The sequence below is a fragment of the Scyliorhinus canicula genome, chromosome 4, assembly GCF_902713615.1.
Source record: "Scyliorhinus canicula chromosome 4, sScyCan1.1, whole genome shotgun sequence".
In the NCBI taxonomy this organism is placed as follows: Eukaryota; Metazoa; Chordata; class Chondrichthyes; order Carcharhiniformes; family Scyliorhinidae; genus Scyliorhinus; species Scyliorhinus canicula.
In genome coordinates this window covers 30,394,415-30,415,320 of record NC_052149.1, presented here as the reverse complement: position 1 = coordinate 30,415,320, position 20,906 = coordinate 30,394,415, and the positions used below count along the sequence as shown (strand labels likewise).

The 20,906-nt window shown below is 49.0% G+C and overlaps 1 protein-coding gene across 3 annotated transcripts in view; it reads right to left on the bottom strand.

The window, feature by feature from the left end:
• szt2 (SZT2 subunit of KICSTOR complex) overlaps positions 1 to 20,906 on the bottom strand; it is a 300,727-nt gene that overhangs the window by 163,132 nt on the left and 116,689 nt on the right. For all 3 annotated transcript variants that reach the window (XM_038793974.1, XM_038793973.1, XM_038793972.1), the window contains exons 24-26: positions 16,444 to 16,579; positions 13,265 to 13,639; positions 12,327 to 12,552 (exon numbers count right to left, since the gene is read on the bottom strand). In XM_038793974.1, coding sequence (XP_038649902.1) covers positions 12,327 to 12,552; positions 13,265 to 13,639; positions 16,444 to 16,579 — 737 coding nt within the window. The remainder of the gene's footprint in view (positions 1 to 12,326; positions 12,553 to 13,264; positions 13,640 to 16,443; positions 16,580 to 20,906) is intronic.

Below are 20,906 nucleotides of genomic sequence, written 5' to 3'. Positions count from 1 at the left end.
TACATTAGAGAATGATATTCTCTCAGGGTTGCGAGATTCTGCCTTTGGTCTGCATGTGAATGAACAGGTTGATTCTCAGCCAACGGGTTTTTGGGCATGTGGGCAAAATGTCCCTTAAGAGAGTGGGATCCAGAGCAGAGGATTTGCTTCCCTTTCTTTCTATACCCATCATTATGATTTTAGGACTTAAAGTGTTACAGACAGGACTTCCGGTTGCGGCTATGACCAGCTAAGTCGCACGTTTGGCTGCTCCTGCTACAAAGGTGTTTTCGGGCCGATTGGAGGGCTCCAACGGCGCTGTAAGGACAAATCCCGGTGGGGGAAGGCTCCCTGAAGAGAACCAGACCAACTTTATGGTCGGTACCCGGAGTGGGGTGGTAAAGAAAGCAACAGCAGCTCCCCAAAAAAAGCGGGGGAAGAAGACCAAAATGGCGGCCGGTGGCGCACCCGAGGAATGGAGGAAATGGGCGGAGGAGCAGCAGGCCGCTCTCCTGCGCTTCTTTACGGAGCTGAAAATGGAGCTCTTGGAGTCAATGAATGCGACGACCACCAGGCTGATCGGAGCCCAGGCGACCCAAGAGGCGTCGATTCGGGAGCTGCAGCAGGAGATGACTGCGAGGGAGGAGGAGGCCACGGTCCTCGTGGGAAAGGTAGAGGTGCACGAGGCACTCCACCTGAAATGGCAGAGCCGTTTTGAGGAGCTGGATACCCGAATGAGGCGGAAGAACCTGAGGATCTTGGGCCTGGCAGAAGGCCTGGAGGGGTCAGACCTCCCGGGATACGTAGCAGAAATGCTGAGCTCCCTGATGGGGGCAGGGGCCGTCCCTTCGCCCCTGGAGCTGGAAGAGGCCTACAGGGTCATGGCTAGGAAGCCAAGAGCAAATGAGCCCCCGAGGGCGGTGCTGGTGCGGTTCCAGCGACTCAGCGACCGTGAGAGAGTGCTGGAGTGGGCCAAGAGGGAAAGGAGCAGCAAGTGGGAGAATTCGACGGTGAGGGTCTACCAGGACTGGAGTGCGGAGGTGGCAAAGCGGCGGGCCCGGTACAACCGGACGAAGGCGGTGCTACATGCAAAACGGATCAGGTTCGGAATGCTGCAGCCAGCGCGCTTGTGGGTCACCTACAGGAACCAACACCACTATTTTGAGTCCCCAGAGGAGGCGTGGGCCTTTGTACAGGAAGAGAAACTGGACTCGAATTAGACCCAGGGGATACTTGGCGGCCGTAGCCGCTCGGGTACTTTCAGCTGAATTCTTTGTTTGGATCTTGAACTCTTGCTGTGGGTTTTTCTTCTGATGTTTTTTCCCCCCTTTGCCAACTTCCCTTAGTTATTGTTATTGTGGTTATTCATGGTTATTTATGGTTATTTATGCTGTTTGGTAGAGGGCGACTGTTAAGTACATTGTTATTTGTTATCTATCTGTTATTTATAATGTTAAGTTGGGGAGGCGGGACGGGGGGGAGAGCAGATCGGGGATATGGGCTCCTAGGGGGGGTTCTTTACAGGCATGGACGGGGACGGGGGTGGAACTGAAGATGGCGGGGTGGGGTGTGGCAGGGCGAAAGCGCGGGCTTTCCTCTGTTTTCCCGCGCGCGGGGCAGAGGAGGGGGAAGGGGAGGAGTGTGGGGCGTGGCTAGCAATGGCGACCTTTCCCGCGCTGGAGCGGGGCCAGGGAGGAGTGGCAAGGGGGGGGGAGGCCCCCCCCCGAGCCGGGGGGAGTCGGAGTGTGGCAGGAGCAGCCGGGTCAGCGTGAACCAGCTGACTTACGGGAGTACGATGGAGGGTACATCGCGGCTAGGAGGGGTCCTAGCCTGGGGGGGGGGGGGGGGGGGGGGGGGGGTTAGGGAGGGACACCGGGTTGCTGCTGAAAAGACCAGAAACGGGAAGTGGAGGACTGGAGAGGTGGGGGGAGGGGGACATCGCCATGGGGAGCGGGTCAGAAGGGGAGGGTCGACCCGGGGCGAGCAGGGAACAGGACATGGCTAATCGGCAGGGGAAGGGGGCGGGTCGTCCCGCGACCCGGCTGATCACTTGGAACGTGAGGGGGCTGAATGGGCCGGTCAAGAGATCAAGGGTATTCTCACACCTGAAGGGACTGAAGGCTGATGTAGCAATGTTACAGGAGACCCATTTGAAGGTAGTGGACCAGGTTCGCCTGAGAAGGGGGTGGGTGGGACAGGTGTTCCACTCTGGATTGGACGCAAAGAACCGGGGGGTGGCGATTCTGGTGGGAAAGAGGGTGTCGTTCGTGGCGGAGGAGGTGGTGGCGGATAAGGAGGGTAGGTATGTGATGGTGAAGTGTAAGCTGCAGGGGGAGAAAGTGGTGATGGTCAACGTATATGCCCCGAACTGGGATGACGCGGGTTTTATGAGGCGCCTATTGGGCCTCATTCCGGGACTGGAGGCAGGGGGCTTGATCATGGGGGGTGACTTTAACACAGTGCTGGACCCCGGGCTAGACAGATCGAGCTCAAGGACCAATAGGAGGCCGGCAGCGGCAGAGGTGCTGAGGGGGTACATGGAGCAGATGGGAGGAGTAGACCCATGGAGGTTTGGTAGGCCGAGGGCGAGGGAGTATTCCTTTTTCTCCCACGTCCATAGAGTGTACTCCAGAATCGATTTCTTCGTGTTGAGCAGGGGGCTGATCCCGAGGGTACGGGAAGCTGAGTACTCGGCCATTGCGATCTCTGATCATGCACCACATTGGGTGGATGTGGAAATGGGGGAGGCGTGGGACCAGCGCCCGCTGTGGCGGCTGGATGTGGGGCTGTTAGCGGACGACGAGGTGTGTAAAAGGGTCCAGAAGAGCATTGAGAGCTATCTGGACTTGAATGACACGGGTGAGGTGCAGGTGGGGATGGTCTGGGAGGCCCTGAAGGCAGTGATCAGGGGAGAGCTGATCTCCATAAGGGCACACAGAGAAAGAAAGGAGAGGCAGGAGAGGGAGAGGCTGGTGGGGGAGCTATTGGAAGTGGATAGGAGATATGCGGAGGCACCAGAGGAGGGGCTGCTGGGAGAACGGCGCAGCCTGCAGGTCAAGTTCGACCTGCTGACCACCAGGAAGGCAGAGACGCAGTGGAGAAGGGCACAGGGCGCGGTCTATGAGTATGGGGAAAAGGCGAGCAGGATGCTGGCACACCAGCTTCGCAAACGAGATGCGGCTAGGGAGATTGGGGGGAGTGAAGGAGAGGGGCGGGAAGGTAGTGCAGAAGGGGCAAGAAGTGAATGGGGTCTTCAGGGATTTTTACAAGGAGTTGTATCGGTCTGAGCCGCCGACGAGGAGAGGGGGAATGGAGGACTTCCTAAACAAATTGAGGTTCCCAAGGGTCCAGGAGGGGCTGGTAGAAGGGCTGGGGGCGCCAATAGGGCTAGAGGAGCTAGTCAAGGGAATAGGTCAGATGCAAGCGGGGAAGGCGCCGGGGCCAGATGGGTTCCCGGTGGAATTCTACAAGAAAAATGTGGACTTGGTGGGACCGGTACTGGTACGAGCCTTTAATGAGGCGCGAGAGGGGGGGGTTCTGCCCCCGACAATGTCGCAGGCTCTGATCTCCCTGATATTGAAGCGGGATAAAGACCCCGTGCAGTGCGGGTCCTACAGGCCTATCTCGCTTCTGAACGTGGATGCCAAGTTGCTGGCAAAGATCCTGGCAGCTAGAATAGAGGATTGTGTGCCAGGGGTAATCCATGAGGACCAGACAGGGTTCGTGAAGGGGCGGCAGCTCAACACGAACGTGCGGAGATTGCTGAATGTAATTATGATGCCGGCAGTGGAGGGGGAGGCTGAGATAGTGGTAGCGCTGGACGCGGAGAAGGCATTCGATAGGGTGGAGTGGGAATACCTGTGGGAGACGTTGGAACGGTTTGGGTTTGGGGAAGGGTTTATTAAGTGGGTGAAGTTGCTCTACTCGGCCCCGACGGCGAGTGTAGTGACAAACGGGAGGAGGTCGGAGTATTTCGGGCTCCACCGAGGGACCAGGCAGGGATGTCCCCTATCCCCCCTACTTTTCGCACTGGCGATTGAACCGTTGGCGATGGCACTGAGGGGTTCAGGGGGGTGGAGAGGACTGACTAGGGGAGGGGAGGAACATCGAGTATCGCTGTATGCGGATGATCTACTGCTGTACGTGGCAGACCCAGAAGGGGGAATGCCGGAGATAATGGAACTATTAGCAGAGTTTGGGGACTTTTCGGGGTACAAACTAAATTTGGGCAAAAGCGAGATTTTTGTGATACACCCGGGGGATCAGGGAGAGGGTATTGGGAGACTCCCCTTCAAGCGAGCAGGAAAGAGCTTTAGGTACTTAGGGGTGCAGGTGGCAAGGAACTGGGGGACCCTCCACAAGTTGAACTTTTCCAGGCTGGTGGAACAGATGGAGGAGGAATTTAAGAGGTGGGACATGGTACCGTTGTCGCTGGCGGGGAGGGTGCAGTCAATCAAAATGACGGTCCTCCCAAGGTTCTTGTTTTTATTTCAGTGCTTGCCCATCTTCCTCCCTAGGGCCTTCTTCAAAAAGGTGACGAGTAGCATCATGAGCTACGTGTGGGCGCATGGCACCCCAAGGGTGAGGAGGGTCTTTTTGGAGCGGAGTAGGGACAGTGGAGGGCTGGCACTACCCAATCTCTCGGGGTATTACTGGGCGGCAAATGTGTCAATGGTGCGCAAGTGGATGATGGAAGGGGAGGGGGCAGCTTGGAAACGAATGGAGAGGGCGTCCTGTGGCAACACAAGCCTGGGGGCCCTAGTAACGGCACCATGGCCGCTCCCCCCCACGAGGTACACCACGAGCCCGGTGGTGGCGGCCACCCTCAAGATATGGGGGCAGTGGAGGCGACACAGGGGGGAAATGGGAGGTCTGTTGGCGGCGCCAATAAGAGGGAACCATAGATTCATCCCGGGGAACATCGACGGGGGATTTCAGAGCTGGTACAGGGTGGGCATACGGCAGCTGAAGGACCTGTTTATAGAGGGGAGGTTTGCGAGCCTGGGAGGGCTGGAGGAGAAGTTTGAGCTCCCCCCGGGAAACATGTTCAGATATTTACAAGTGAAGGCATTTGCTAGGCGGCAGGTGGAGGGGTTCCCCCTGCTCCCCAGTAAGGGGGCGAGTGATAGGGTGCTCTCGGGGGTCTGGGTCGGAGGGGGGAAGATATCAGACATCTACAAGATAATGCAGGAGGCGGAAGAAGCATCAGGGGAGGAGCTGAAAGCCAAGTGGGAAGTGGAGCTGGGAGAGCAGATAGAAGACGGGACGTGGGCGGATGCACTGGAGAAGGTCAATTCTTCCTCCTCGTGTGCGAGGCTGAGCCTCATTCAATTTAAGGTGCTGCATAGAGCTCACATGACGGGGACAAGGATGAGCCGGTTCTTTGGGGGTGAGGACAGGTGTGTCAGATGTCTGGGAAGCCCAGCGAACCATGTGCATATGTTCTGGGCATGTCCGGTGCTGGAAGGGTTCTGGAAGGGGGTGGCAAGGACGGTGTCGAAGGTGGTGGGGTCCAGGGTCAAACCAGGATGGGGGCTTGCGATCTTTGGGGTCGGGGTAGAACCGGGGGTACAGGAGGCTAGGGAGGCCGGAATACTGGCCTTTGCGTCCCTAGTGGCTCGACGAAGGATATTAATTCAATGGAAGGACGCGAGGCCTCCAAGCGTTGAAACTTGGATTAACGATATGGCTAGCTATATTCAGCTAGAAAGGATCAAATTTGCCCTGAGAGGGTCGGTACAGGGATTCTCCAGGCGGTGGCAACCTTTCCTTGTTTTTTAGATCAGAGATAGGCGTACGGGGTCGTGGCAGCAGCAACCCGGGGGGGGGGGGGGGGGGGGGGGGGCAGCATTGGTCGTGGGGGGACATGCACGACTGTAACGCGGGCAAGTCTGCTCGCTGCTCATGTCTGAAACTGTAGGCTGCCTTGTTTGTTAAGTTGTTGCTTGGGGGGGTGGGGGGGGTGGGGAGGACTGGTGCGCGCGAGAGGGCGGGCGAGGGAGGGATATTTGCCTAGAGGGATTGTGTTGTAAATAATTTAAAAATTAGTAGGGGTAAATGTCTGTATGGAAAAACTCTTTCAATAAAAATTATTTTAAAAAAAAAAGTGTTACAGACAGGGAGAAAGGGGTAAAACTGAACTCCTTTGTTGTCTTGTCATCTGTCCCTAAGCAGAAATGCTTTTTGGTTTAAAAAAATAGGCTGTAGAGCTTATTCCAAAATCTCTGGTTTGCGTAGCCAACTTTTAAAGTTACTCGACTTCCGCTTGTGACCATGGAGTGATTGGTCACATAAAGGGCTGTTCCTGTCCAAAGTCACAGAAAAGGGCTCTTTTTATCTAGATCCGGGTGGAATTTTGATGAAAAGGCGTAGGTGAATGTTAGAAGTGTACTTTACCCCTGGAATGGTATGTCTTCTGATCACCGGACCCGGCAGAAAACATTGAGAGGTTTGGCTGGAAAGTTGAAACAGTCTTGTGCTTCACAGAGTCTCTTCCAGCATGCAGACAAGGGAGGGGCAAGCTGCAAGGCCCCAGAAACAGGAACTGATAACTTTTATCAAGGGGGATCAGAGGAACGAAATGCATGAGGATCATGCAACGGCCATTGCAGAAGCTGTGGTACCCCTGAAGAGTACTTTGGAGAGGATGGAGATGTGTTTGGAAGTGCAGGGGTCACAGATTCGGGAGATTGAAGGAGTGATCTCGGACCACAGCGATCGTGTGGTGGCTCTAGAGGCGGAGGTGGGGCTCCTAGGAAACCTTTGTAAAACGCTGAGGACAGAGGTGGAGGAGCAGGAGAATGCCTCGAGAAGGCAGAACTTGCGAATAGTGGGCCTGCCTAAAGGAGTGGAAGGTGTGAGTGCCACGAGGCAAGTCTCGTGGATGCTGGCGGAACTGGTGGCAAAAGAGGTGCTAGATAAGGCACCGGAAGTAGACCGAGCGCATAGGTCTCCGAGGCAAAAGCCTAGAGCTGGGGAGCCACTGCGGGCGGTGATCGTGAGACTCGATGAATTTGTGGAGAAAGAAAAAAATTCTACGGTGGGCCAGGGAGAAGCGTAGCTGCGACTGGGAGGAAAATAACGTCCGGATTTATCAGGACACCGGAGCCGAGTTGGCAAAATGGCGGGCAGGTTTCAACAAGGCCAAGGCGATGCTATACCGGCAGCAGATCAGGTTTGGGGATCGAAATTGTGGGTGACGTTCGGAGGCCGGGAGTATTATTTCGAGACCCCAGAAACGACCGAAGACTTCATTATGGAGCATAAACTGGGGGAGAACTGAGTGGACAATGCTTGGGAACCGGGGTGCTGGCACTATGTAATGGTCGGGAGCATGTTTAAAGTGGGTGTAGATATTGGGGGATTTTCGCCTTTTTTAGTGGGGCGGCGGGGGGTGGGGGTGGGGGGTCTGTTCAATGTTAAGATTGTAACGAGTTGTTGGGGAGAAAAGTTTATGTGTGGTTGGATGTTCCCATCCCCCCTTCTGTTTTATGGGACTGTTTGTGTTTAACATCTGTTTGTTTGCTTTTGGAGAAGGCTACCTGGAGTTCAGGAGAAGTTCTTGTTTGGGTGGGGGAGGGTAAGGGCAGCAGGAAGCCTTATTCTTTGATCTGAGGAGTGGGGGCGGGGGGGGGGGTCATTAGGATGTGCCTTTGGGCAGGGGCAGCCGCGCTAGCAGGTTATGCTGGTGAACGGAAGTGAGGTGGTGGGGGAGAAGGCCAAGAGGGGTGGCCGAGGAAGGGGAAGGGGGGGGGGTGGAGAAGGGGGAAAGCGGGGGGGGTTTCTGCGAGGCAGCATGGGGTGGGAGATGACATGGTCAAGGGCGAAGAAAGGGGCCATCTGGGATGGGCTTGGTACAGAGTGGAATTAAAGGGGCAGGTGGTAAGTGGGGAAGATGACGGACAGTAGACGGGATTGGAGGGGAAGTGTGAAGGACCAGGTTAGGTTAAGGAAGGGATGGGTCGGGAGGTTTCTCACTCGGGCTTTGATTTGAAATAGAGGGGTGTGGTGATTTTAATGAGCAAAAAAATTGGATTTGTGAGTGCGAAGGAGGTGAGGGATCCAGGTGGGAGATATGTAATTGTGAGTGGGGTATTGGAAGGGGCACCGGTAGTGTTGGTAAATGTGTATGCCCCAAATTGGGATGATGTGGGTTTGATGAGGGGGTTGCTGGCATCAATCCCGGATTTGGCCACGTACTAGTTGATCATGGGAGTATATTTTAACTGTGTCCTGGAGCCGACGGGGGATAGTTCGAGCCCCAGGTCGATGGGTAGGGTACGAATGGCAAGGGAGCTGGGGGGGGGGGGGGGGTTTATGGAGAGGATGGGTATGGTGGATCCAGGGCGCTTTCAGAACCTAGGGGGAAGGGAGTATTCCTTCTTTTCACACGTCTATAAGGTGTATTCGAGGATTGATTACTTTGTAGTGAGTCGGGAGATTTTGGTTGGGGTGAAGGGAGCAGAGTATGCGGGGATAGTTATCTCGGAACATGCACCCCACTGGCTGGATATTTTGGTTCAGTACGGGACGAGAGCAGAGGCCGGAGTTGAGGTTTGACTCGGGGTTGTTGGCGGATGGAGGTTTTTGTGATAAGGTGCAGTTGCCAATTAAGGATTATGTGGAGCTCAATCAGAATGGGGAGGTGTCGGCGGGCATTTTTTGTGAAGCACTGAAGGCAGTGGTCTGGGGAAAAATTATCTAATTTACGTTTCGAGCGAATAAGGAAAGGAGGGCGGGACATGACCGTCTAGTGAGCGAGATAGTGGAGGTGGACAGGGAATATTAGAGGGTGCCCACCGTGGAGGGAGTAGCGAGGAGGAAAAAGTTACAGGGGCAATTTGACAGGCTGACAATGGGGAGGGCGGTAGGGCAACTGCGTAGGGCAAGAGGGGTGCAATACGAGTATGGGGAGAAGGCGAGCCACATGCTGGCGCACCAGCTGCGGAGGCAGGCTGCGTCCAGGGAAATATTGAAGATTCGGACTGGGGCTGGGGATGTGGTGTCAGAGCCAGGGAAGATAAATGAGGCATTTAGAGAGTATTACCAGGGACTTTGTGACGCAGACCCAGGAGGAGAGAAGGGGGACATAGGGTGGTTTCTGGACGAGCTGGAATTTCCCCAGGTGGAGGAAGCCAAGAGGCAAGCGTTGGAGGAGCCCCTGGGGCTGAGGGAGCTGCTGGATAGTATCAGGAGTATGAAGTCAGGGAAGGCCCCTGGCCGGATGGGTACCCGACAGAATTTTATAAGGAATTTGCGGCAGACCTGGCACCACCTCTGTTGGGGGCATTTAATGAAGCACTGGAGAAGGGGGAGTTGCTGGAGACGATGAAGCAGGCAGTAATCACACTAATCCCAAAAAAAGGAAGGATCTGGTGGAATGTGGGTCATATAGACCCATATCACTATTGAACATGGATGTGAAAGTATTGGCTAAGTTGTTGGCGGGGAGGGTGGAGGATTGTGTCCCGGGGGTGGTTGCAGAAGATCAAACAGGCTTCCTGAAGGGCAGGCAGCTCGCAAGTAATATAAGGCAGCTGTTGAATGCGGTGATGAATCCATTGAGAGCTCTGGTACCGGAGGTGGTGATGTCCATGGACGCGGAGAAAGTATTTGATCGGGTGGAGTGGCAGTACCCGTTCGAAGTTTTGGGAAGGTTTGGGTTTGGGCCGAGATTTGTGGTATGGGTGCGGTTGGTGTATGTGGTGCCAAAAGCGAGGGTGAAGACGAATGATATGAGCTCACGAAGCCTTGACTTACACAGGGCTACGAGGCAGGGGTGCCCACTGTCGCCGCTGCTGTTTGCGCTGGCCATAGAGCCATTGGCGATGGCTCTCAGGGGGTCGGCAGAGTGGCAGGGGATAATGAGGGACAGAGGGAGCATCGGGTGTCGCTCTATGCCGATGACCTCTTGCTGTATGTTTCGGATCCATTGGAGAGTATGGGAAAGATTATGGGCCTGTTGGGGAGGTTTGGAGGGTTCTCGGGATACAAGCGGAATGTAGGGAAAAGCGAGGTATTCCCAGCTTGGTCAGCCTGGAATCCTGCTGTTGGAAGTTTGCAGGTTGGAATTATAACAGCAGGCTGCTCTGCTTCAGAGTTCTCAACTGTACATAGAGATTTCAAAATAGTCACCCGAGTTATGTGACCTCCTTCCTCTACAATGATTTTATAAAGAGTTATTTATCTGGTATCTGGATCTGACTTTTGTTTTGTGGCTTGAAACATCCCATTCATTAGCCTCTGAAGGGTCATTATCTATCATGATTGTCTTGTTCAGGGTGGCTATTGTCTTGCTGGACTCTCTGATTCTATTAGCGAGGTAAGCTTATAAAGATGCAAATGACAGTCTCTTCCTTTCAATGGTTCCTTTTTAAAATTGTGAGATTCCAAGAACAATGTAGCAGGGAATGTCTCCACTGTAATACGTATAATGCCTTAGTGGCCACGTTACAATTCTAGACATCAGGTGACTTATGACAGCCACCCTTTGTTCAGCAAAGTTCATCTTTGAATAAGCAAAAATGAATAAAGTTTGATTGACATAGTTCATTAATTCTTTCCTTTCTTCCACACATATCACAAGTATAAAGTGAATATCCCCTTCCTTGAAGAGCCTGCCAACAAGTCTGCATTCTGGAACAAAATGGTCTGGAATGCTGGATAATGTAGTGTCAAAGCATCATGAGAGGTCCCTGGGAATCTGGCACGCACCTTCATGAATATTTTCGTGTGGTTGAAAACCTAATAATAGATGAAACTCCTGATTGCCGTGGTGTTGCCAGGAATACCTCAATTGATGGCATTTTCCACCTGCAGCATGTCAGCCAGAGTGGCAAATCGGAGTGCCTGCTTATTCTGGTTATTATCATGGAAGGAGTTCACATAACATTCAGCCCTGGCAAATAACTCACCCATCTAATGCATTTATACGCAGCAGACTGCATGATCCTCTGTTACAAAATAGAGGCAAGAAAGCGGAGGCCATGTGACACTGGCAATGCATGCCCAACAGGTCCACCAAATCGAAGATCTTCTTCTCAGGCGCTGGTAATGCCTGCGACCACCTGACATGACAACCCGAGACTATGGTCGCCCTACTTGAGAAGTCAAGGAACCAAAGACTCTGCGCGCATCTTGTTACATGGGTATTGCCGCCTACAACCCGGACAACTCTCCTGTGACTGCTGATTCCACCACAGCGTGCTTCACCGCCATGCTTAGTGATGGCCTTCCTCTTCTGATGTGCAATCAGAAACATTCACAGCAGCTCCCATGCGGTTTGAAAGCCTCCAAAGTTATCCAATACCTGTGTGGCCGCAAGAGCTTTCTGCTAAACATTTGCCAGATAAAACTATTAAAGCAGCGGTAAGAACTAAATCCTTATTAAGTTTGGGCATCTTAAAGGGCTCCTGCACTGCACAAAAACTACTTTGATTTTTACTATCGCATTTAAAGAATAAGGGTGGGTTAAGCAAAACCAATATGTTTGCAGATGTTGGAACTTTGCAAGCCATTCTAGATTTATTACAGAAGTTGCTGGCTGACTTTATTTATGTCATTTATTTGCTAAACCAATGAAGCTTCCATTTCTTTATTCAGTTTCCCATATCCTGGGAAACCCATGCTCTAGGCATTAAATCCGAAGCAAAGTTAAAAATCTGTGAAAAGGCCCTTGTTTTCAGCCATTTATCAGTTTAACTGTAAGCTGAACAGCCCACCACCCTGCATCAATTCAGGTGAGCAAGGTCTCTTGCTCGCCAAAAGCAGCTCAGTGAAAAATAGTATTTGGGCCAGGTTGTGATCAGGATTTTTCTCCCCACTTAATTTTACTATATACCTCCTGCAACCTGTTCTTGCCTCTTGAAGCCCACTAGCGTTCCATATGACAAACCACGTTTCATTCATGCACACAAAACATGTGCTCATTAAAGGCATTGAATTGTTGCCTTTACTGTGAGTAAAACAAAACCTTCTCCAAATCAGGATGTACTTGGTTACATTGGTTTAAATAATCAACTGTCTATCCACATGTTGGTGTAGACTATTACTGTATATGCACTGCACAAAAACTACTTTGATTTTTACTATCGCATTTAAAGAATAAGGGTGGGTTAAGCAAAACCAATATGTTTGCAGATGTTGGAACTTTGCAACCCATTCTAGATTTATTACAGAAGTTGCTGGCTGACTTTATTTATGTCATTTATTTGCTAAACCAATGAAGCTTCCATTTCTTTATTCAGTAGATGATGTAAACAGAGAAATGATACGTTTGCGATGTAGTCAGATTGTACCTTGATGCTTAGCATATATCTATATGATCAGAATGAGCATAAGTACACTACCTGAAATAAATATCCTTGTTAGATCGTTCAACACAAGAATTCACAAGTTGCTCTCTCAACGACTCCAGTGAACAGTTGTATATGTAGACAGGACACCGGAGGCGGTTCAGATCACACGAGTCGACTTGAGACGTCTGGCGGCTGAAGGTGATGTGACAGTCTTTCTTTGGAGGTAAGCTAAACTCTACTCTTTCCTTCATCATTTCTGAAGGCACATAGATGGAGTCTGTAAGACAACAGTGATAAAAATAAAGCACACGTTTGAAAATGTTCATGAAGAAATATAGAGGGCGGCACGTGGCACAGTGGTTAGCACTGGGACTACAGCACTGAGGAACTGGGTTCAAATCCCGGCCCTGGGTCACTGTCCGTGTGGAGTTTGCACATTCTCCCTTCTCCCTGTGTCTGCGTGGGTTTCACCCCCACAACCCAAAGATGTGCAGATTTGGTGGATCGGCCATGCTAAATTGCCCCTTAATTGGAAAAATAATAATTGGGTACTCTAATTTTCTTTTTAAATAAAGAAATATAGACTGCCTGTCATAAAACACAAGGTCAATGAGCTACCAGTGATGAGGAGGACTTTAGTGACAGCCCTTTAGGATATTGAGTAGAAACATTGTCATGAGGTCCCACTCCATGTATTGTTGGCTATGTTCTCCACTTCTGCCACATTAAACCAAGCATTTGCAATTAGCCTGGGAGTTCATTTAAATGGAAAATTAATTTTCAATTCAAAAGTTAATAATCTAATATTTTAAAACTACCCAAACATCAATCAAAAATTAAACTCTATCACATCTATTTATAAAAAGATCTATCTACAACATATGAAACCATCTATCTCCTAAACCTTTTGATCTAAACCACAGGCCACTTCAGTAGATTCCGAAAGAGTTATCATGCAAAAGGTGTTATCACTACAAATAGTCTGTTACCTGTATCAGGTTGCACCATCTCTTTTTCAAATTCAACAGATGACATTTCATTACCACCTGCCAAGGTTGGAGAAAGGAGTGGTGTGGACCTGGAAGAATGAGTTTCCTGTCCTGGGGAACGGACTGTTGACACAAACTCTCGTCTGATGCTATTGCTTTTTGATACGCTGACTGCTACTTGGCCAGCTGTGCCATCAAGAGCTTCCCCGAGAACAATGGCCAACTCGGATTTGTTAGATGCTGAGGCTGCACTATATGCTCCAGACAGATTGTTCAACGCTGACTCTTTCTTTTCTACTTGTAGCCGTTCTTCATCTCCTAATCCAGAATGCTTTGTACTCTCATCAATCCCAGGAGCCATCAGTCGCTGCACATCTGACAGAAAAAAAGGTCAAAGCGAAAATTCTTCAGAAAGAAAGTGCAGAGTTGTTTGATCAATGAGGTGAAGAACCTCCTTTCCCCATCTTATCACCAGATAGTTAATAAAATTGCTTTAAAATTATAATTTTGAGTCCGCAGAACTATTGAAGAACTATTAAAAAGTGGCTTCATCATTGGTCTACCACAACACTGCACACAAGAATCCAAGGCTATTGGGGATTTATCTTGACCAAACAGCTTATATTCCATTTTGTTAAAATGTATTTAGTTGCTTTGGGATTGAACTTCATAATTCTCCATTGTCCTGTACAAAGGTGGCCCTTCATGTTCCTCCTCCAAGCCTCACACCATGACTTGGAACTAGAACAGAAGATGCTGGAAACTCCCAGCAGGTCTGACGGCATCTGTGGAAAAGGAACAGAGCTAACATTTAGAGTCTTGAAGAGTCATCCAGACTCGAAACATTAGCTGTGTTCTCGCTCCACAGATGCTGTCAGAGCTGGTGAGATCTTCCAGCATTTTCTGTTTCTGTTTCAGATTCCAGCCATCACAGTAATTTGCTTGAATCGCATTTAGAACTGTATGGTTGTTCCTTCAACGTTGCTAGGTCGAAATCCGGGGACTCCCGCCCTAACACATGGACTGCAGCAGCTCCAGAAAGCAGCTCACCACCAACTTCTCATGGGCAATTAGTGATGGGCAATAAATGCTGGCCTAGCTAGCCACGCTCACGAATGAATAAAAGAATCTTTATATTTTAAGATATAATTATTATTTATTATTAATTGTATTCACTTCATCTCCATGGATTACAGTGGAACACTGAAACGAGTCTGCACCCATTCCTGCTTACTAATATTGTGTGAGGAGCTATGTCAGTATTTGGCCAGGTTGCTTGGCATGCTGTCTGACCATGAGCCAGTTTATTAAACACAAGAGGATAATAATTTGAAATATTTTCAATTATTTCCAAACATTAATCTTTAGGATTTTAACATTGTGATCGTTTTAGTGAAACAGTATTTGTTTAAAGTGAAAGGTAGTTACAAATAACTCCAAACATGGACTACATTAAGGTTTATCAAACTGCGGGTCACAGGCGGGTGTCAGAAGGGTCGCTGAGCTAAGGGTCACGGCGTTCTGCATCCATCAGCCGCTAAGGCAGAGTTTCCCAACTTCAGCATTCAGAAGCCTACAGGGAAAATCCTGCCTAAAATATCAATTCGGCCCTCAACAGTGAGAAATTATTAGACGGACTCCCTGTAAGCCTCACGGTTCCTCCCCAACCCACCACTACCACCCCTTTTATTGTTATTATTCTTCCTGGCAACAGCTCCACTTCGAATACCATGTTTCCTGAAACGTTTGGCCGATTCCTTGCCCTCTCCTGGCTAAAGCTGTGGCCCAAGAGTTCTGCATTTACATCGCCCTGAACATGGGCCCCATGTGCTCTGCCCTGATGCAGAACAGTTGTCTGGTGGATGACATTAAGGGAACCAGAGACCTTCCTGCTGCAGAAAGAACCCGTCGTGAAACAGAAGGAGACTATCAGAGAACTCACCACCAAGCTCAGCAGATTTGAGAGTCAGAGTTTGTCAGAGTCCTCGGTGAGCGAGCACAAACTTGGACACGGATTCCTTGTGTATGTGTTTTTTGTGTCGTCGGTGCAATGCAATGTCTCCATGCAGACATATAGCCTGAAAATGTCCTGCAGCTCTTCTTGCAGTGTGATTACTGCCGAGGGCCAGAAGAATGTTTATCAGCGACGCCATGGAGACATATTCAGAGGGATGGAATCGACTGCCGTTGCATTATTGGAAACAACAGTCTCCAGAAAGTGACTGTAATGGCATGTCTTCTGGTTGGGGAGACATGAGCACATCACAGTGTCACAATTAAATATCTGAGAAAATAATGAATATCTGAGAAATGGTTTTTCAATGTCCATTTTGTCTGATTAATGACAGTGAGTTTGTCAGTTGTCTGTGGGTCAGTTTTAGTGTTGTCAGCATTCATCAATATTGATTAACTTATTTCTAATTATGTACTTTGAAGTTGAAAAACCTGCATCAAATAATTGGCATTTAAGACAATTCTAAATCAAGATTTTAATCTCACTATCTTCAGATTAATGGATGTTTTATTTAAACATATGGCTCTCGCAAAGTTATATCAGTTCTTTGTTCTCCTCTCCTTAGTCTTCTTCCTTCACTTCTTTGCTTCCTTGACACAGTGTCCCACGATGAATTGTTGGCGGCCCTGCAGTATCTCTGAGTAACTATCCTTCCTGTGTGATCCATGACAGTGAACTTTTATAGATGGGAGGACATCATATGCAGATATGTTCCTGTCCTCATTCGATGTTGACATAAATTCAATGCACCAGGGGCTGCTGGATAGTGATTAACAGGAAAACTAGATGATTTACATTCCCTCCCATACCACGGGCAAGACAATTTTAGTGTCTCATACACTGCCTTGACTCAGAATAGACTGGATTAGCCAAAGTGGTGTGGGTCCCAAAGGTCGGCTAGTGTGGGTCCCGATGGCCGGCCAGTTGGCAAAAGTGGGACACAGGAAAAAAAGTTTGAAAAACACTGGTCTGCATGGATCGTGACAACATTTTACAGAGGGACTGGCAAATGAGAATGACAAACAGCAAAACCGCTCAAATTCTATGGTTATGTAACTGGGAGGGATTGAATGAATGCTTGTCAATGGGAAGTAGAGGCTAATTTCTCTCTTACAACAATAATGGTTGTAGGCTCCTTGAGTAGAAACTTAACAGTAAAACTTACCTGTAAAGGCGGCTGGCAAAAAGGTGAGCAGGATTTGCTGTGCATTCACAAATCTGGCATAGCATCTCCATTGAGGTGTGCTCTCAGTTTCAACTGGAAGGATATTGTCCTCTGTCATATCAGCGTTGCCAACACTCTAATCAATTAGATCAAAGCGAGACACATGTATTACAATACAGGAAAATGTGGTATGTTCAAGCAACTAGAGTACAATTTATGACAACGCCCCAATTCTTACATGTGTCACAGCATATCCATTATATCTATCCAGCAGTCCGATCAGTATTCCATTTACTCAGATAAATATATAAAATAAGACCTACTGCACCCACCCCATCCCTCCCTATGTTGACACCACAATGGTACTTATTATGATACAATGCAGAAATACCAATGCAATTTCTCCTTTTGGATTGCAAAACAGTTCTTTGATGCTTTATCACATTTGTGGCAGGTTAATACAGATCAGGGGATACACAATGTGCTAGGATATTGAGTAACTATAGAGCAGTCGAGGCATTAAAAGCAGTGATTAGGGGGGAAATTACCTTGTACCGGGAAATCATCTCGTACAAGTCATATATGGATGGAGAGAACAGGCGGGAGTGTCAGGAGATGGTGGATCAAATTTTGAGTGTGGAAAGGGAGTATTTGAGTGGACCAACTCCAGAGCTCTTGCGTGCAGGAAGAAGCTGCAAACGCAATTTGATCTACTGTCCACAAGCCGGGTGGTGCAACAGTTGCGGTGCTTAAAGGGGATGGTATAGGAGTATGGGGAGAAGCCTAGCTGACTATTGCACAATCAGTTAAGGCGGTAAGAGGCTGCCAGGGAAATTATGCAGGTACGGGAAGCTGGGGATAGGTTGGTCTCTCCCCTAGAAAAAAATTAATGGAGTGTTTCATTCCTTTTATGAAGGGATTTACTGATTGCTCCGAGGGCCTCGGAATGGGGGAGGGGAATTGTGAAGGGTCGTGTAGAGCACAGGGTGTCACGATACGCAGACAACCTTTTACTGTATGTTAGGAATGCAGAGCCATTCATGGGGGAGATATTGCAGGTGGCCCGGGATAGGACGCGACTTCGTAAACTGAATTCTACAAGCTTGGCGAGCAGGGTTAAAGAGGGTTTGCAGAGGTGGGACAGCCTTCCACTGTCGCGAGTGGGCCGAGTTCAATCGATTAAGATAAACATTTTGCCGCAATTTGTGTTCTTATTTCAATGCCTCCCAGTTTTTCTGCCAAAACTGTTTTTTCGGCAGATGCAGCGGCGGGGAGAACACCTCGGATTCAGAGAGGGGTCCTATAGAGGGAAAGGCAGGTGGGGGGGGGGGGGGGGGGCAAATGTGGGGGGGGTGACGATCCTAAATTTCTCGTATTATTACTGGGTGGCCAATGTGGAGGCGTTGGGGTGGTTTGGGGTCAGGAGGTTAGTTAGGTACAGGTGAAGTCGGAGTCACGTAAAGGGATGGGTCTGGAGGCCATGGTGACGGCATCTCTACCGTTTTCAACAGCAAAATATTCTGCAAATCCGGTGACAGTCTCCACGTTGAAAATATGGTGGCAGCTCCATGAGCTGACGGCGGTGTCAATTTATGACCCAATCTGTCAGGACCCTTATTTGAGCCGGCAAAATTGGATATTACATTCAGGGGATGGAGGGACAAGGGACTGGAGAAGGTGAGGGATTTGATTCTGGAGGGGTGATTTGCGATTTGGGAGGAGTTGAAGGAGAAAGCAGAGCTTGGGAGACCAGAAATGTTCAGATATTTCCAGGTGTGGGACTTTGTACAGCGGGCATATCTGACTTTCCCGGAGGCACCACCGTCTACTTTGCTGGAAAGGATACTCGCGTGTGCGGGGTTGGAGGAGGGCTGCACGTCTGGGATATATGAGCAGATCATGGGGAAAAGCAGGTTTCGGTGGATGTGTGAAGATCAGATGGGAAGAGGAGCTAGGATCCATTTTGGAAGAGGAGGCGTGTAGCGCGTCTTTTCGTAGGTTGAATGCTACGTCATCCTGCGCAAGGTTGAGCTTGATACAGCTAAAGGTGGTGTTTCGAGCAGACCTCACCAGGGCCAGGATGAGTCAATTTATTGAGGGAGGGTCGAGGATAAGTGTGAGCGGTGCTCCAAGTGCCTGATCACCACACGCACATCTTCTGGTCCTGTCCCAAGCTGGTGGGTGTTTTGGGGGTCCTTTTTCCGCACCATATCGGCAATCCTGAGTATTGGGCCCTGTCCGTCAGTCGCTGTATTTGGCGTACTGGACCAACCAGAGCCGAGGACGGGGACGGATGCGTTGGCACTCGGATTGCTGTTGGCCCGATGATGGATACCGCTGAGCTGGAGGCAGGCAACAGCATCCAGTGCTGAAGCATGGCTGGGTGATTGATGGAATTCTTGGACCCGAGACGGTCAAGTTCACGGTGAAGGAGTCAATCGATGGGTTCTATCGTAGATGGTGGCCGTTTATATTGTACTTTAAAGATCTGGTCACTGTTAGCTGTTAATGTGGGGGGGAGGCGGAGGTTAGAGAGGCGTGGGATTGCTCTGGGTGCACTTCGGTTATTGGGGTTCCTGTTAACTGTTGTTGCTTGTATTTTCTGATATATGTGTTGAGTTTTGTAAACTTTTTGATATAAAATGTTAACATTTCAATAAAAATATTGTTTAAAAGAAAACCTATAAAGCAGTCCACAATTTGTACAACTAAATCAATGACATGCTACCTTCCAGCAGTAATATTCAATCATTGTAAGTTGGTGTCCAACTTCAGTAAGTTTTTATAATTAATAGATTTTACTGCCATTGGCAACAATTTAATGGCAATAATTAAATAGATACATGGGCTAAACGCTGCATGCAGATGCTTGGAAAAATCAATTCTATCCTGAACTCTATAAACACCTCATTGCCAATCATGAATGTTTAAGTTCATACTCACTAAGGCCTCATTTAGTATAAAAAATAGAAAATGTATGACACAAAAGGCATTTAACTCACTGTATCCATGCCAGCTAATAGATCTATCCAACATAATCCCACTTTCCAGCTCTTGATGCATAGCCCTGTACGTTACGGCACTTCCAAGTGCATATTCAAGTATTTAAAAAATGTTTTGATGGTTTCTGCATCTATCACCCTTTCAGACAACGAGTTTCAGATTCTCATCAACCTTGAGGTGGTACTCAAATTCTCATTGCAGTCATGAAGGAATCTCTGCATTGAGGATTACTGGGCAACCTTCAGGTTTACAGGGTCCTCCAAACCGTCCTCTTCTACGCATCGAGATTGTGCAAACAATGAGGTCATCCAGAAGCTACTGGAGGAGGAAACGTCATCCCGAAAATGACAGCTCATCGTTATCCAAGTACGATATCAACAAAAACATCCACAGGATTGCCTAATACAAGTTCAGAGTGAAGCCAGGCACTTGGCTAAATCAGAAAGCCGACCACAAAGACTTGAAGAGATTCTACAATGTTCTGAAATCTGCATACAGGAAAAGCCCAAATTCTGGCAAGGTAGGCAGAGCACTTTAACCACATTCTCAATCAGCCTTCATCCATCAATGAAGAAGCAATCAACAGGCTGCAACAAGTTGGGCGGCATGGTAGCACAGTGGTGCTTCACAGCGCCAGGGTCCCAGGTTCAATTCCCGGCTTGGGTCACTGTCTGTGCGGAGTCTGCACGTTCTCCCTATGCCTGCGTGGGTTTCTTCCGGGTGCTCCTGTTTCCTCCCACAAGTCCCAAAAGACGTGCTGTTAGGTAATTCGGACATTCAAATTCTCTCTCTGTGTACCCAAACAGGTGCCGGAATGTGGCGACTAGGGGCTTTTCACAGTGACTTCATTGCAGTGTTAATGTAAGCCTAGTTGTGACAATAAAGATTATGATATTATTATAAGTTTCCATCAACTGCTCTCTTGATGTCCCTTTCAATCAGGCTCCTGTCGAGCAGCAAAGCTCCAGGAGCTGACACTATCTTAGCTAAGATCTCCAAGGCAGGAGGCCAATGTCAGGTGTGAAGATGGATGTTATTTTTGTCGATACGTCTGGGAACAGATGGCATTCTGTAAAGAAGTCTGTGTGAATACATGATGTAATTAAACTGTAGGAAGGTTAATAGAGACAGCCTGTCTGGGACAATTGAGAGATGAAAGGTGTATACATTTGAAATGAGAGACTATGGTGGATTTACACGTAAACAGGTTGGGCTTTAAAAATTTGCATTTGGAGATAGATAGGGGCTTGGTTTTTCAGCTGGTAAATTTTGAAGGCAAGTTTAAGAGACGTCTGCAACTTACAAAGGTTTCATCAGTAAACGAGGGAAGGTTATTCAATTTTATTTGACCCAAAAGCGGAGGTCGTAGGAAAATATGAAAGATCTTTATATTTTGGAAAAGTTAAGCTCAAAGAGATGCTGAGGGCAACAGGATCGGAGATGAAGAGGGAAATGGATAT